Source organism: Symphodus melops, assembly GCF_947650265.1.
Source record: "Symphodus melops genome assembly, chromosome: 1".
Classification (NCBI taxonomy): domain Eukaryota; kingdom Metazoa; phylum Chordata; class Actinopteri; order Labriformes; family Labridae; genus Symphodus; species Symphodus melops.
In genome coordinates, this window is record NC_136691.1 from 38306078 (window position 1) to 38322167 (window position 16090).

General features: G+C 43.2%; 1 protein-coding gene across 3 annotated transcripts in view; it reads left to right on the plus strand.

The window, feature by feature from the left end:
- Positions 1-15779, plus strand: part of LOC306821840 (tetratricopeptide repeat protein 28-like) — a 160829-nt gene extending 145050 nt beyond the window's left edge. For 2 of the 3 annotated variants that reach the window (XM_079340425.1, XM_079340427.1), the window contains 15 exons: positions 939-1068; positions 1160-1378; positions 2905-3067; positions 5679-5819; positions 8818-8962; positions 9087-9266; positions 9346-9884; positions 10341-10588; positions 10700-10824; positions 10909-11140; positions 11369-11445; positions 12137-12160; positions 12965-13094; positions 13227-13334; positions 13428-15779. In XM_079340425.1, coding sequence (XP_079196551.1) covers positions 939-1068; positions 1160-1378; positions 2905-3067; positions 5679-5819; positions 8818-8962; positions 9087-9266; positions 9346-9884; positions 10341-10588; positions 10700-10824; positions 10909-11140; positions 11369-11445; positions 12137-12160; positions 12965-13094; positions 13227-13334; positions 13428-15040 — 4074 coding nt within the window. In that variant the 3' untranslated portion in view covers positions 15041-15779. The remainder of the gene's footprint in view (positions 1-938; positions 1069-1159; positions 1379-2904; positions 3068-5678; positions 5820-8817; positions 8963-9086; positions 9267-9345; positions 9885-10340; positions 10589-10699; positions 10825-10908; positions 11141-11368; positions 11446-12136; positions 12161-12964; positions 13095-13226; positions 13335-13427) is intronic. The other variant, XM_079340426.1, reaches the window with a different exon arrangement.
- Positions 15780-16090: the final 311 nt, after the last annotated feature.

Here is a 16090-nt window from a genome sequence, read left to right on the forward strand (position 1 = left end):
TTCACTCCCGTTGACACACTTTTCTTGCATGACCTTGGGATATGCCACACAAGCTACAGTGTATGCATATATGTATGCTCACCAGCAATGCACATGCTGTTCTCTCTCTCTTTCTTTCTGTTATTAAAGCCATAATGCTGGTACAATCCATATCACAACACACATAACAACCTTTCTCCACTGCAGCTCTTTGTCTTCGTATGAGCTTTGGTTAAATGGTGTGAGCAGAGTGCTTCACCCTCTCTGCTGGTCCTGGACTCCTAGAGAGTAGCTCTATAGCAGTCCCAGTCACCCTACAGGGCTGCAATAGGTGCAGAAATAGGAAATCAATAAAGGCTCCCATGAATCAGCACTCCTGGCTTGCTCTGCTTGGCCAGTGCAACACCGCCTGCTGCCCCACCTCTCCATTGTCTCTCACCCTCCCTCAATCCAATGTCTGGCGCTGAATAGAAAGGTCCAGTAACACAGACAGGCTTATTGAGTTCACAGAGCATTTATTTCCATGGCTACTGTCTGGAAGTTGATGCTCAGGTAATGGTTTAGTTTCTCATTGCCCTTTCGTGTGTTGAGGCAAATAAGAGCTGAAGAGAGGTTTACTTTTTGGTTGGTGATTCATCGAGCTACTTTACACTTCTTTTCTTTGCTGGGAAAGATGCTGAATAGGAAAACGGCAGGTCTTGGATGATAGTTGAGGTGGGATGCTACCACCTAGTGGTCATATTAATTCTCCCTCATTAAAAGTTTAATCCTACATGCCTCGTGATATTTGGTTTGATGGACATTTTTATCGTCTCTTCCCAGACTTTAAACCTTTCAAAACAAAGGGATACTAAAGGTGTTGAGATGATCTGGACTTTCCTTGACCCATGCTGATTAGAATGTAAGTGTGATGTTATAGTTTTACTTTAAAGTTCTTGTTATTTTGTTTGTTTCCTCAGCTCTACCGAGCGTCTGCACTGTTTGAGACCATCCGCCATGAAGCCCAGCACAGCACAGACTACAAACTCTCTCTGTTTGACCTGCAAACCTCCTGCTACCAGGCACTCCAAAGGGTTCTTGTAAGCCTTGGTATGCCCATCCACACTTTTCATTTCCTATGTACTTGATGTTGTTTTATCCTCCTAACTTTTTAATAGACATTGACCTCTGATCCCCACAGGTCACCACGATGAGGCTCTGGCTGTGGCAGAGCGCGGTCGCACACGAGCCTTCGCTGACCTGTTGGTGGAGCGGCAGACTGGCCAGCAGGACTCAGACCCCTACACCCCAGTCACAGTGGAGCACATCCTGGACACAGTCAACAGCCAGAGGGCCTTGGTGCTGTATTTCTCCATGGCTGCTGGTTACTTGTACAGCTGGCTACTGGCTCCAGGAGCAGGTAACTGTGTATGCTTTGTCTACTGCTTTTCAAACCCAACACAAAACTTTTGCTTGTTTTTTTTCTTTTTTTTTTGTTACCTCAAACCTATATCTTCTTCTATAACTTGTATCTTGTACAATGTTGTGTGGACGATTACAAAGGTCAAATAACATGTGAATATGAACTAATCCCTTGCTGTTAATTAAAGCATATACAAACTTACATTTTCCCTGTGGGGTAAGAAGTCCAGCAGTAACACCAAGAAACATTTGCCACCTGCTGCTCTGCTGTTAGGATTTGCCCCCTGCTGTTCCTCTTACCCTAGAAGGTGTCTGCCAATTGACCAGGCTAATTGAAAGTAGCAACAGCCAAACAACGCCGGCAACATCTTTGCGCATGCCAAAAGGAAACACTTAGCCCTCAGAAAATAATTTCTCTGTCCCTTTTCACCCTGTCTCCTGTTTTTGTTACTTTTGTGCTTTTCTTTTAATATGGTATTACTATACTTTTGCTCCGAGCACGCACACACACACACACACACACACACACACACACACACACACACACACACACACAGAGGGATTAAGATGCAGCTTGTTTTCTGACTCGTGAAATTCCAGTTTCAAAAGAGAATAGGCAAAGCCGCGGGTGAATTACAGTGCATCGCATACGACTCCTGCGTCTGCAACACTGTTAGTGCTTCTGTGGCTCTCCTCTGCTCTCTGCTTTAGAGAGGAAATGAAAGCCATGACCCATGTTCTATACCACTAAAAGCCTGAACATTTGATCAAACCCAGCTCCCTGGCAACCGTAAGAACTTGACCCCCCAGCACTCATCATACGGAGGGGAGGAAAACTACAGGGACCAGTGGAGATCTTCAAAGTACTAAATTTTGCCCCAGGCTAAGAGGGAGCCACTTGCTCACTAATCGCCTATCTGTCACTTCCTGGCATTGCCTGGCATCCAGCTGGCACAAAAACATGGCCTGCTCTAAAGAGCCTGCCATGCAAAAAGGCCTGCTAAGGTCTGAATTACCTCAGTAGTGTAAATTCTGGGTGTGTGACACATATATGTAGGGTGCAGTGACACATAAATGTAGATCACATAAAATATCCATCACAATGCAATAAATAGAAGCATGCATGCAAGCCCCTCTATTTACACAGCTGACACATGCACAAACTCACACACTTATACAGACACAAACACACATACATCCTGTACTCCATCTCCCAGAGTACTCTTCCCCACACCCCCTCTGATGTTCCTGTTCAAAACTCAACTGAGCTCTTATGTCGGGCAGCAGATGGCACAGGCAGCCTTCTCTTATCTTTTATTGAGCATTATTTGTTTTATTCATTTTGCTTCACAGATGCACTACCACACGTGGCCTCACTCGCAGCTTTCAGTTCAAGCGATCCAACATTCCATCCTGTTGTCAGCGAGCAATTAAAATGATTTGATGAAGAGGCGAGGAAAATAGCTCCTTTGTCATTAACCTCAAAACAGTCAGTCATGTTTGCCTCTGCTGCTTTCTCTGCAGGTATCCTGAAGTTTCATGAGGTGTACCTTGGCGAGGGCATATCAGAGGGAGGGTCAGAGTTCCAGGAGGGAGGTGTCAGCAGTGGTGTGTTCAGTGGGTCGTCGTTGGAGCAGCACATAGCCAGTGCCCGGGAGGCTCTGGGAGTAGAGTCTTATTACAGCAGGTGAGATGTTCACAGCTCTCATAATGAAATGCTAAATATTTGCTTTATTTATTTTATTAAATATATTCCACCCATTCAAATAAGCTCAAAATAACCCTGATACAGATCCTTATGGTCATCTTCATAACATATCTATATCCACATTTGAAATAATTTTCTGCAACATACTGATCTAAAAATACATTTAGGCTTAACTGAGTTATTTAACCATGTAGCCATTTAGCATATATCCAAACTTGTTTTATACAGCTATTTTTCTTAAGCAGTGACGATTTATTTGTATAAGAAGACAAAGAAGAAACGATCCACATCAACTGTATTGGCAAAAAAGCAAAGCCTTTACAAACACACAGTTCAATTAACTTGTTCTCTAAGAAGCCATTGTGAACATTTCATCAATAGGAGGCTTTACAAACATGAGATATTCTCAAAAAGGTTTTCAAACACATTGATAACATTTAAAGCAGAGCTTGACATTTTTATCTCTAAAAGTAGCTTGCTGAGTTTGTTTTATCATTCAGAGTGTGTGTCTGTGTGTGCAGAGTAGTGTTAGTCTGCCCCATTGAACCCTATGATGACAGGCCTCCTCTACCCTCCTGAAGTACTCTACTCTCTCCCCAGTGGGAATAAATGAGACGGAATAATGGCTCTTTGTTGAGCCAGATTGTTGAACTCGTCTAACAAACACAGAACCTGACAGGTGAAGGAAGAGAGAACAGTGTTTCTAAGAGTATAAGGAACAATAGGCAGAGGATTAAGATGTAATGGTAAAATCAGTTGAATCGAAAACAGAAACTTGTGGTACAAGACCAAACAGACAACAGGGAGAGTAGCCAGAGGGTCTCTGCATGAGTAGATGGAAACTGGGGAGATATATTAAAACCAAAATCACCCATTGACATCCATGGGGCTACACAATGTTAGATATGAGCTCCTGTTTCTAGTTGGTGTTTGATCTGTAGTGCCCAGCTTGTCCGCCCAGTGCCATCCTCCACCACCCCAGCAGTCTGGGCCCCCTGCCCCATTACCAGCTCATTTGCTACTCCAATGGGAAGCTGCATACACGCCACTGCGCCTGGATGGGCACAATATGGCACCACTTACCAGCCCATTCATTCTCTAGAGTGGAAAAAAAAGAGAGGCAGCGGTCTGAAATGAGTGGAGAGAGAAAATAAATGGGATGAGGAAGAATGGAGAGGGCATATTTATTTGAAAGAAACGAGAATGCAGCGTTCGTGTCTGTAGAGATATATGTAATAACTTTTTTCATATTTTTTTAAGTCATCTTTTCAAACTTTATTTTAGTTTGCATCCATGATTTCCTCAGTCACCATGTCTGTCAGTATGGACACCACATGAGACTGATTCTCAATTTTACATATTCACTCTGTAGCCATCGTCCTCTTACAATATGCACAGAGTGGGAAACTAAATATGTTGCCTTGCTGTTGTAGGTTGTAAGTCCTATAAATGTAAGAAATATGCAAACCCCTTTATCATTACTACTTCTACATTGATCTTCATCTTTAAGGACAAGGAACTGTTCAAACGGAAAGGACAGGAAGCCTTATTTCAAGTTGAAAAGGCATATTTGATAACCATTTATTTACAGGTAGACACCAGCTCGTAGAATAATTCTGCCACTTCCTAGCTTATACCATAGACTGTACTATCTTCAGATAGGAAGAGGCTAAATGCTACCTTTAACTGTTTTTCAAAGTTTTATATAGTCTGACTGGCAAGGAAACTGATACCAAACAATATATCTGATAACTCTTTTGTCTGACACAAAACAGATAATGTTAGCATTCAACCACTTCCTTGCTAACATTGCCATTAGTGAATTACAACTTTTCTATTAAATCTTACAACACAGTTAAGCCGCTTTCAAGCTAAAGTTAGCTTAAAAGTCGCTTAGTATTAGGCTACTCGTCAAATATGTTGTTTAAACTTGATGAATGACCCATTTTCCCTTTGAATTTTCAGGACACACGGTCTGTTCAGTTGCTTTTTATTTAGGAAAATGTGATTTAATTCTGCTTTTATAGAATTGACAAAATAAAGACAAATAACTACAACATTTAAAACGGAAGTTAAGCTGCCCAATGTTAGTGCAATGTCAACATGGTGAATGGAGGCAAGACTTTTTTTTAAAAGGCGGTATTAGTGGTGGGAGCATGAGATAATGGAAGAACGCATGGTGCTAGTTCACACAGATACTGTTAGAGAAAGAAGCTGACATAAGAGTTACATGATATGGGTGCATAAGAGGAGAGATCTAGGCATGAGGAATAGATAGGGGAGAGTGGTGGCAAGTTAAAGATTGTGGGGTTTGGAGGTGGTTGACTCCCAACTGACTGGATCAGCATCAGCAGCATTATAATGAAAGGATTTAACTCTGCTTATCATCCCGGTGTTGGACCAAGCCTGGGAAATTAGGCCAAGTGTGTGTGGGGGTAGGAACTGTGTGTATTTTTCAAGAAAGATCAGGAGTGTGTGTCGATGATTAATCCGCTGAGAATCAACGTACGTCTGTATGTCGTCTTTCTTTGCTGAAGTGCCTTTTTCTTGCCAAAATCTCTCACTCCATCTCTCTTATTCTCTTTTCCAGAGGATGTTCAAGCAGCGAGACAGAGAGTGAGGCGGGTGATTTGTTGGACCAACAATTTGAGGAGCTCAACAACAAGCTTAACTCAGTCACTGATCCAACAGGCTTCCTGCGGATGGTGTCCAGAAACAACCTGTTCAACAGGTACAAGATTTTGCCAAATCACCCTGACATTCTTGCACTCAGCCCTTCTTCCAAAGGCTCTACTTAAACCTACTTTTCCCCAGTAAAAAACAGAAAGATTAAAAATATCTGCTTGGGTAAGGAGATTCAGGGCTATTGTGGCTCATGTGTGAAAGGAGTCTTTTCCATTGTTTAGCCAGCGCAGAGGCAGCATGTGAATCCTTCTTATTAAATAGACTGAGTAAAGCCAAGCTGCTAAAGCCCTTATCACTGCCTGCTCTGATGGAGCCTTGTGCATGCGTGCATGCGTGTGTGCGTGCGTTCGTGTGTGCGTGCGTTTGTTCCAAAGATTTATGGCTGTGTATTTTTTTGTGAATCTGCGAGTGGCTCATTCAGAGTATTATTGAAAACAACTACCAAGGTATTCATTTACATTGAGCTGATTTGTAATGTACACCAATAGAATTTGAGCATGTGTGTGCATATGTGTGTGTCTGGGTCATATTTCCCTGTCCTCGTCCACAGTTGAGCTGGTCTTTGATGAGAGGGTAATTCCAGCTTTAATTGAGTCTCGGTGCTCATTAAGCTCTTTTAATGGGCTGCCGGTAATAATCCGCTCATTCTTTGGGCCTCAAAAAACTCTGAATTATAAAGCTCTTCGTGCTTTGGAGCCTATCGCCTATCACAATGCTGAAGCAAGAGAAAATGAAGACAACGTCATTGTCATTTCTATTCATGCATCTTGGGGTTTATCAGATAATGTAATGTATGTACTTTAAAAAAAAAACATTAATAATAAAGCTCTTAGTAGTACGTAGACTTCAGTATTTTCACAATTCCCCTTAATTAAGAGAAATTAGAAAATTCAGTAGGCTCTAATTAAATGACATTTAATCGCAATAGCTGCATGTAAAGTATGAAATAGACGTGCTTCTGGATGTGACGTCTTCATTTGGTATTTTAATCGATTGCCCTATTTTAACACAGAGATCTAATCTTCAACAGGGAGCTCAGAAGGATTACTATGGGAAGGTGATAATGAACATCTCCTCATGTCTAATCCCCTCTGTGTGTAATTGAATATGTTTTCATGCACATTGATAGCATAATGAGATTGAGTTTAAATATTACGTTGTTAGTAAAAAAAAAAAAAAAGAAAGAAAGGAAAGAAACACTTGTGAGGAAAAATACCTAATCATAAAAAAATGGTTGAAGTCATGGCGAATATGAGGTCACTTTCAAATGTATCATACAGGCTAACAGGTACCTTTTGTACACTTAAAAGTGTGTCTCTCCACTGCAGCCTGAACTTGTCAGCCCCTGAATCCAATCTTCACCTTCAGCCTCACTGCTTTCATTCTTTTCTTTTCACTGTTTCCCTCTGCACTTGACACTCACCTTCTCTTGGCTGATCCTTTGCCCACTCTCTCATTCTTTCTGTCAGCCTAACAAACGATTGTTTGCTTTCCCATGGAGGCTCATGCCAAGGCCTGGGAGAGAGACAGAGTGTTGGGAGTCTGGAGGGAAGCCAGTGGCCAGGGGCTACCAGAAGGGCAGGATAGATGTCTGTTGGCTGCAGCCCGGAAGAAACTCTGGCTGCTGGAACAGACGGAGAGTAGTGACAAGTGTGGCTATAAAACTCAGCCCTGTTCGCCTACAGCACCAGAGGCTTCTAAACCCCACGGTTTCTATTAGCACAGTTCTCAGTATGTCATGTGTCTCTGTCTGTGCAAGGAGGTGTCACTCCTGTCACACACAAGACGTGCCCCGAAAACACATGGCTGCTGACTTTTTTTCCGTTTGCGTCAGATATATATACATTTTAACTAACCCACACATGGTAACTCTGATTTTTTATTACATCTGGAATAAGTGCCTGTAAAAATGTAATGAAAACTCCTTTGCTGCTGGTGGCAATTTTATCGCTTTCAACAATACTCAATGTCTCTGTAAAGCTCTAGATTACCACAATGCATTACTGCCATCTAGTGGAGCTTTACATGTTGGCAATTTTCTTAGTGCCATTCTAAAATATACTTGCGCTTTCACTGAAGGATTACAGCACATCACAATGGAGATTCAGTTTGTCCTGCTTTTATCTCCCTCTTTCTCAGTGTGACTTGGATCTGACTGTGAAAATATAAAAGAGAGATGGGTCTCTGTGATTGAGTGCTGGATCAGTGTCTTTTGTCACTACTTTGTGCTGCTGCTACACACGCTCACAGAAACAACAGTCGCTGAGTATGTATCTTTATAGAGCCATATCTGATGCAACATTATGCAGCAAGTTAGACATGGTGCTTGCAGCCACATTCTGCCGCACGTCTGGAAAGCTCATTAACTGCAGCAGGATGAGTTGTTTTTAGAGTGTAGTTGGATTCACGAGTTCCTCGTTTGATGCTTCTTTGGTTTCTAGATTTGATAGTCATAGCCCAGTTTGCATTCTTTTTAAATTTAATTGATATTAGTAGTTCTTTGATTTTAAAACTTTCTTTGGACATTATGGTGAAAAAAGCTGCCATGGTTATGCTTATTACAGTTAAGCTTAAAGGCAGGGGAAAAAACTAGCATGATTTTGAAAGTAGCATCCTCTCCGTTCTCCGTATTCACCGACCCCCTTCCCCTCTTCTTTTCTTCTTTGAGTGTGGTCTCATGCATGCATGGGGTAGAGAGGCTTGATTGGTTTATTAAAAAAAAAACTGTCACCTGACATTGGTCAAAGATTTTACAGGCTTACAGCTGCTACAGATGACAGATTTTATTTGTTCCTTTTTCAGAGCACATACGATCTTAATTACTGCCAGGACATAAAGACAACTTCAAGTAAAAACTAAAACTAAAAGTGTATCTGGAGGAAATCACCTACCCTGCCTTTAATGCACACCAGCTAAGTACAGTGATATCAGATAAGACCTAAGATTGATAATAAAGTTTGTGGGGACTTGAGCTTGGCTTTATTATTTTGATGATGTGACAAACTTTGAAACCCGAAATTGTTGTTTTTTTTGTGTTTGTGCAGGAGTTGCCAGAGCATGACCAGCCTATTCAGTAACACCATGTCACCTGCCAAAGATGGAAACTCTTCCCTGCCTCGTCGCTCCAGCAACCTTGGAAAGCCTCCACTGCGGGCACTTTATGATTTGCTAATCGCACCGATGGAAGGGGTGAGAGTTTCCTGTGTGGCGTGTTAGAGAGAAGAGAGAAACATGCACACATAGAGATAATGGGGAACAGATTGAATGTTTAAAGTATTTGTTTTATTTTCATACTAATCCTGTGGTCTGACAGGGCTTGATGCACTCCAGCGGGCCTGTTGGCCGACACAGACAGCTGGTGATGGTGCTGGAGGGAGAACTGTATCTCATCCCCTTCGCCTTGCTGAAAGGAAGCTCTTCAAATGAATACCTGTATGAGCGCTTCAGCCTCATCGCTGTTCCCTCCATTCATGGCCTTGGATCCAGTTCAAAGGTTGAGCTTGACATATTACTTGACTTTTGTCCTTTGGCTATATAGGCCTATGATGTAACCTTCGTTTTTATGCTCTTAGGCTCACTCTCGGCGCCCTGGACCAGCTCCATGCGGTGGTGTCTCGATGGCAGCTGTGGTTGGGAACCCTCGGCTGCCCTCACCTGTGATGGACCGCTGGCTGTGGGGACCCATGCCCTCTGCAGAGGAGGAGGCCCTCATGGTTGCTGAGCTGCTGGGTTGCCAGCCACTTGCAGGCTCTGCTGCCACTAAGGAAAGAGTGATGAGTGCCCTCACACAGGCTGAGTGTGCCCACTTTGCCACACACATTTCCTGGAAGTTGGCAGCATTGGTGCTTACCCCTAACCCTGAGGGTGTACCTGGTGGAGCGAGTGCCAATGTTGGAACAGTGGGAAGAGGTGCAGGTGGGAGGAGAGGCAGCAGTGGTCGGGGTAGGAAGGGCTCGATTGGAAGTGGTTACACCATCCCAGAGTCTCTCCACATGCAGGATGACAGCAGTGATGTGGAGAGCATCTGTGACAGTCCTCCCCTCCAGGAGTTTCTTCTTACAGCAGCCGACATTCTGGATCTGAGGTTACCTGTCAAACTGGTAGTTCTGGGGTAGGTCTAATAGTTAAAATTAACCCCAACAAATAATGTCTGTATAAGTTCTTAGTTATCTTTTTGTCTGCATATTTTTAGTATTATCTATGTAATAAGTATGCCTATTATTTGAATTAATTAAGTTCTACGGTAGTTATCGGCTTGTTTGAGTTGAAAAACTAGTATCAAGTGAACAGTCATTGTTTAGTCATGGGTTAAACATGACTCGCAGATATTGAAGGTATCCAGTACAGCTCTAGAAAAAAATGGCTTTGCAATTGATAGAACAATAGCAGGGTACAACTTTTTTGAGGTGAAAAATAGATCATCTCTGATTTTATAAAGTCAGAAATCTTAAAGGAAGAAACATAAGAAGGAAAGATGAGCATGCATTATTTTAAAAAGCCCATATCATGTCAAGCTTTATTATTTTGTATATTATGGTAATTGCTGTCTGTGTCATTGTGGCTACAGGTCGTATCAGGAGTCAAGCAGCAAAGTGACAGCAGATGGTGTTGTTGGATTGACCCGGGCCTTCCTGGCTGCTGGGGCTCAGTGTGCTCTTGTGTCCTTGTGGCCTGTACCTGTCGCAGCCTCCAAAGTTTTTGTCCATGCCTTCTACACTGCCCTACTTAATGGAACTAAGGCGAGTGCAGCTCTGGCAGATGCTATGAAGACTGTGCAGAGCAGCAAGCAGTACTCACACCCCTCCAACTGGGCAGGTTAGATATGTCATTTACGTGTTAATTATATGTGTTAATTCTATAGGTCCATTTTTGAAAAAAGTTGACCATGAACTTGAACTCTTCTAATTGCTTTATGTTTTTTTCCAGGATACATGCTGATTGGCAATGATGTCAAACTTAATAGCCCCTCATCCCTTATTGGCCAGGCCTTGGCAGAGATTCTGCAGTATCCAGAACGAGCGCGGGATGCTCTAAGAGTTTTACTCCACCTGGTGAGACATGGACTAAAAACACAAGTCAGCTTAAGGAATCTCACAAAGAAAGACATACACATAAACAACTCTGGTCCTTCGCAGGTGGAGAAGTCTCTTCAGAGGATACAAAATGGCCAGCGTAACTCCATGTATACGTCCCAGCAGAGTGTGGAGAACAAGGTGGGGGGCGTCCCTGGTTGGCAGGCCCTGCTGACAGCTGTGGGCTTCCGTCTGGACTCTGCAGGCCCTGGTATCCCTGCTGCAGTCTTCTTTCCTACTGCTGATCCAGGAGACAGGCTCCAGCAGTGCAGCACCACTTTACAATCATTACTGGGTATGCATTGGGGAAAAAAACTTAACCTAACAACATTGTGTAATAAGACTGAGAACCTCTCCTGTGCTCCACTAATAAGTGCCAGTTAATGTATTTTGTGCTGAATGTTTTAAGATTGTTTTCCCACATTGCCAGTTTGGTCCTTCTATAGCTCATTGTATATGATGTTAGTCATACAAACGTCTGGTGTATGAATGCTGAAGAACTTTCTTGGATCCCATCCTTCAGGTCTACCACCGCCCGCTCTTCAGGCATTGTGCAAACTCATCACTGCTTCAGAGGCAGGAGAGCAACTCATCAACAGGGTAGGCAGCTGCAGCTCGGAACAAGTGCTGCGTGATTTTCTAAATCGAATGCACCACAAAACAAATTGTTCTTTGGCTCAACTGACAAATACAATCACTTGTGTTTAGTGTTAAGAACTACTTAGCCATTTCTTTTTTGTAATTAGTATCATGAGGTTTAAGAGAATATGAGGGATATGGTATGACATAACTTAGTTATGTCAAGAGTGGCTGAATGCTAAATCACTGGCAGCTCAGGAACTGGATTTAGCTGCATCAAAACAGTAAAGAAAAGCAAAAGCTAGCAGTTTAATTTTAAAGTACAAAGTCTTAACTATAATCTGAGGCCTTTTCCTTTGCACTTAAACTCGTGACACTGAAGGATTAATCCTACACTGCTGTGTTTTTATTCCTGTTTACGTGTGACATGGGAATATCATACGCTTACAGTAAAAGAAAAACATTCCACTTAGCTGGTGATTAGCAGTTTTTGACGCCTCTTGCTGTGATTTATGGCCTCATTTCCCACAACCTGAAACATGCTCAGTCTAATCTATGTATGCTTATTACATAAAACATTTTACTGTGTGAGATACTTGTGTTAGTCTTTGCTGTTATCCTTCTTGTTGACCTGAACCCTTTGTGAATGGCCTTGTGTGCATGCTATTAAAGCCTATTTTCTCTCCCCTTCCATTTAACGTGCCATCTGAAGGCTGTAAAAAATATGGTGGCAATGGTAAGTGTGCCTTCACTTACCTGCACTCCTTTCCACTAATGCAGTCTCTGCTTTCTGTCCTGATTAACTTTTCCAAGCATTGACACGTGCAAAAACGCGATAAAATATAAATCCTTTTTGTTGTTTACTTTATTCTGTGTTAAGCACTCTCATTCATCACATACAGCCAAACTGTAGTAAACACTGTTTGTCTTGTTCATTTTTTCACTGCTCTTTCCTGCATGCAGGTCTTAGGGTTTTGGAGTATTTGAGGATTTAGATCATGGTTCATTATAGGTCAAAGGAATGTTTCTGGGTGGGAGAAGGGATAAAGCTGTGATTTAAAAACAAACCTCTTGTTGTCCTGGAGAGCTGAGTGAGGAGACGAGACACGTTTACACGTGCTGCACACTTACATGAGGTTGACAAAGGTGTCTCTGTTCCAAGCCGAGTAATCCTGACGAAACAGGCATGTCTGCTCTCAGCAGGGCACGCGTAAAGCCCAACAAAGCTCCAACCGTTCCTCTGCTTCATCCTCGGATATGTTCCGACTTAAACATGTTATGAAACAGCTTTATGCCTACTCTAGAAAGTGTTTGTGCAGATTTTGTTGACATAATAAAACTTAGGAATCTGGAAAGGAAGCATTCATTTAAACAACATAATTTAGCGGATGTAACTTCTTTATAGAATCAATGTTGTTTGATCTTGCGTATTCATTTTAACCAATAATCACATATCCAGTAAGTTCACCATATTTCATTGATGTAGTCCGTCATAATAATCGCCTTTTTCCCTTTTCACCCTCTCCCTTTTCTTCTGTAGCTCCACCAGGTGCTTGTCCAACTCCAAACAGGAGAGAAAGAACAGGATTTCTCCCTCCTGCCCATTCAGGTGTCCATAAGTGTGCAGCTATGGCGACTGCCGGGGTGCCATGAGTTTCTAGCTGCCCTCGGTGAGTCAAGTGTTACCTAGGAAAATGTGCCCCTCCAACTTCCCACCCGTCATGCTTCCATGGATCTCTGTGGACTTACAGACACATTCTTTAATGTGGAAGTTCCAACTGTTGTCTTTTTTTTATGTCCAGGATTTGACTTATGTGAAGTTGGCCAAGAAGAAGTGGTGTTGAAGACAGGCAAACTAGCCAACCGCCGCACCTTGCACTTTGCTCTCCAGGCTCTGCTGGCGCTGTTTGGTTAATATATTTACTTGTTCATGTTTATTGTTTAATTTCTGTTTTAAATCTAAATTTCTTTACTAACTTAAGTCTTTTTTTCTCATTCTTCAGACTCCACAGAGCTGCCCAAGCGTCTGAGTCTAGACAGCTCATCTTCCCTCGAGTCTCTAGCTTCAGCTCAGTCTGTGTCCAACCCTCTGCCTATGGGATACTCAAGCCTTCCCTTCTCTCCTCCTTGCCTGGACAGTCAGGCATCAGATGCCATCTCGGTGTACAGCCTGAGCTCTGTAGCCTCCTCCATGAGCTTTGCTTCCAAGTCCGAGTGTGATTTCCTCGGCCATCGGCAGCGCAGCGGGGCCACAGCGCATTACTCCATCCACAAACACTCTCATGTGCCCCGTAGTCGCTCCTCTCCCCACGGGGCAGCCGCTGCGGTGGCAGGAGCTCGAGGGGAAGAGGAGGAGTATGAGGGCTTTTCTATAATCAGCAGCGAGCCTCTTGGAAGTCACTGTGACTCTCTGCCTCTGCCACCAGGTCACAGCCAGCGCCACCACCGCGGAGGGAGGGGGATTGTTGGGGGTTCTGGCACAGGAGCAGGGAGAGGCTATTCCGTATCAGTTTCGTCAAGGGGCAGTGTCAGCACCCCCACATCCCCTGTCAAAACCAGTCTGGTACCCAGCCCAAACTCACCATTCCAGAAGGTGGGTAAGGTGAGCAGCTCAGACACAGGTGAATCTGACCAATCCAGTACCGAGACGGACAGTACTGTCAAGTCTCAGGAAGAAAAAACTGTCCCTCTAGACCCTCAGGAGCTTGCCCAAAAGATTTTGGAAGAGACTCAGAGCCATCTACGAGCTGTGGGGAGTCTTCAGCGAGCCGGGGCAGAAGGTGGGACAGCGGGAGGGACTCCTGCTCGGAGCAGCGCTTTCCGCTCCTCTGAAACCAGCGCGTTTAGCCGTCCTAACAGCAGTGCCAGCGGTCGAGCTCAGTCCTCCCCAAGACCCAAACCCCCCTCCCGTTCCTCTTCACTGCAGAAGATAAGCTCTGGCTACAACAGCCCTGCAGTCTCTGAGTCTTCTCAAAGAGAGGGTAGCCATCCTTCACCCACCCTGGACAGTCATGCACAGTTCAAATTAAAATACCCGAGCTCTCCATACAGCGGCCACATCTCTCGCTCCCCAAGTAATGTGTCTCCCAGTTCTGGTCACCACTCTCCAGCTGGTAGTGCTCCTTCCCCTGCTCTGTCCTACTCCTCTACGGGCTCAGCCTGCTCTACATCTGCTGATGCTCCAGACCTGGACCGGCTGAGAAGAGGGGTTATTGATGAAAAAGTCCAAGCTATACACAATCTGAAGACCTTTTGGGCAAATGCTACAGCCCAGCAACAGCAACATCTAGGTCCTGTCAAGGCGGTCCACAGCGCTTCTGGACCCCTTTCTTCTGCCAGCAGGGATGTACTGAGCCTTCTAAACCTCTCCCCACGCCATTTCTCCCATAATGACACCCAAGACAGCCTGGAGCTAAGGGAGCTGGGGCTGCATTCACTAGACAGGAGCAGCAAGAACTCTTCAAATGGACACCACTGCTCCAACCCTAGAAAAGTTGCCCCATCACCTACTATTTCCACAAGCAGCAGCCCTGGTGCTCGCTCCATCCGACTACCTGCCGGCAATGGATACAAGTTCCTGTCACCTGGAAGATTTTTCCCTTCCTCTAAATGCTGAGACATTAAATAAGGTCCCTTACTTTGATCTGTATTTTGCTATCCTGTTTACTGGAGGAGTAGGGCACTTTTTAAGCTTGACTGACAGCAAGACAGATTTGATTGGTCATTGACTGTGATCCTGGAGAGGTACACGAATGCTTTAGAGAGGGTCATGTCTTTGTGCCCATAACACTGTAAATGGCAATGAGAAATGCTCAACGACCTGATACTGTGTTTGTGTGTAACTGTGTGTCAGGTAGATGTAAATGCCATTTGGTATTTTCCCTCCAAATCTGTGCTGTTTGTATGGGCCGAGATGCAACAGCTCTGACTGATTTCCTCCATTCTATTTTTTTGTTTTGTTTTTAAATTGAATGGTTATTGTTATTATTGTTTGTTATTGTTATTAAGATTATAATAATTATTATGTTTTGTAAATTAATTCCAGTGTTTCACAATCAGTATTACGCAATTTTATATTATTAAAAAGTGAACAAACCTGTACCATGTAAAGATGGATAGAGTGGTAAAAAAAAAAAAAAGATTTAATATTTTTTATCGAAATCAAATGGGCATTTTGCCTGATTTCTTTGTGAATTGAGTGTCTGCTCTGAAGCATGGATTCTCTTGCTATTCAATGTTAAGTACCATGTATGACTTTTTAGCCCATGATTTTTTGAGATTAAACATAAAATTCTCATGACAACCATCTGTCATTTATCAGTAAACTGTTTCAATAAAAAAACAAACATGTTTGATTTCTTGTATCCTAAACTTCATATGAATAAAGATAAATCAGATTTTAAAAGATGGGTTGGTAGGCTATACACTATTCATGCGATACTGTTCTAACTACATGCACCCAATATCAGACAAGAGGTGTAAGGACACGTCATTGTGACTAAGAAAATAAAATAGCAGGCCGGGAAGCAGATAACTTTTCTTTAATCTTTATAATTTATGGGTTTTCCAGTGAGCTAGGTGTATTTATTCATACAGTAGTTTATATAACGGTTTCTATTTGATCAGACCTGATGAAAGGAGGCGGGTTAAAGCTATCAGGAGGGGA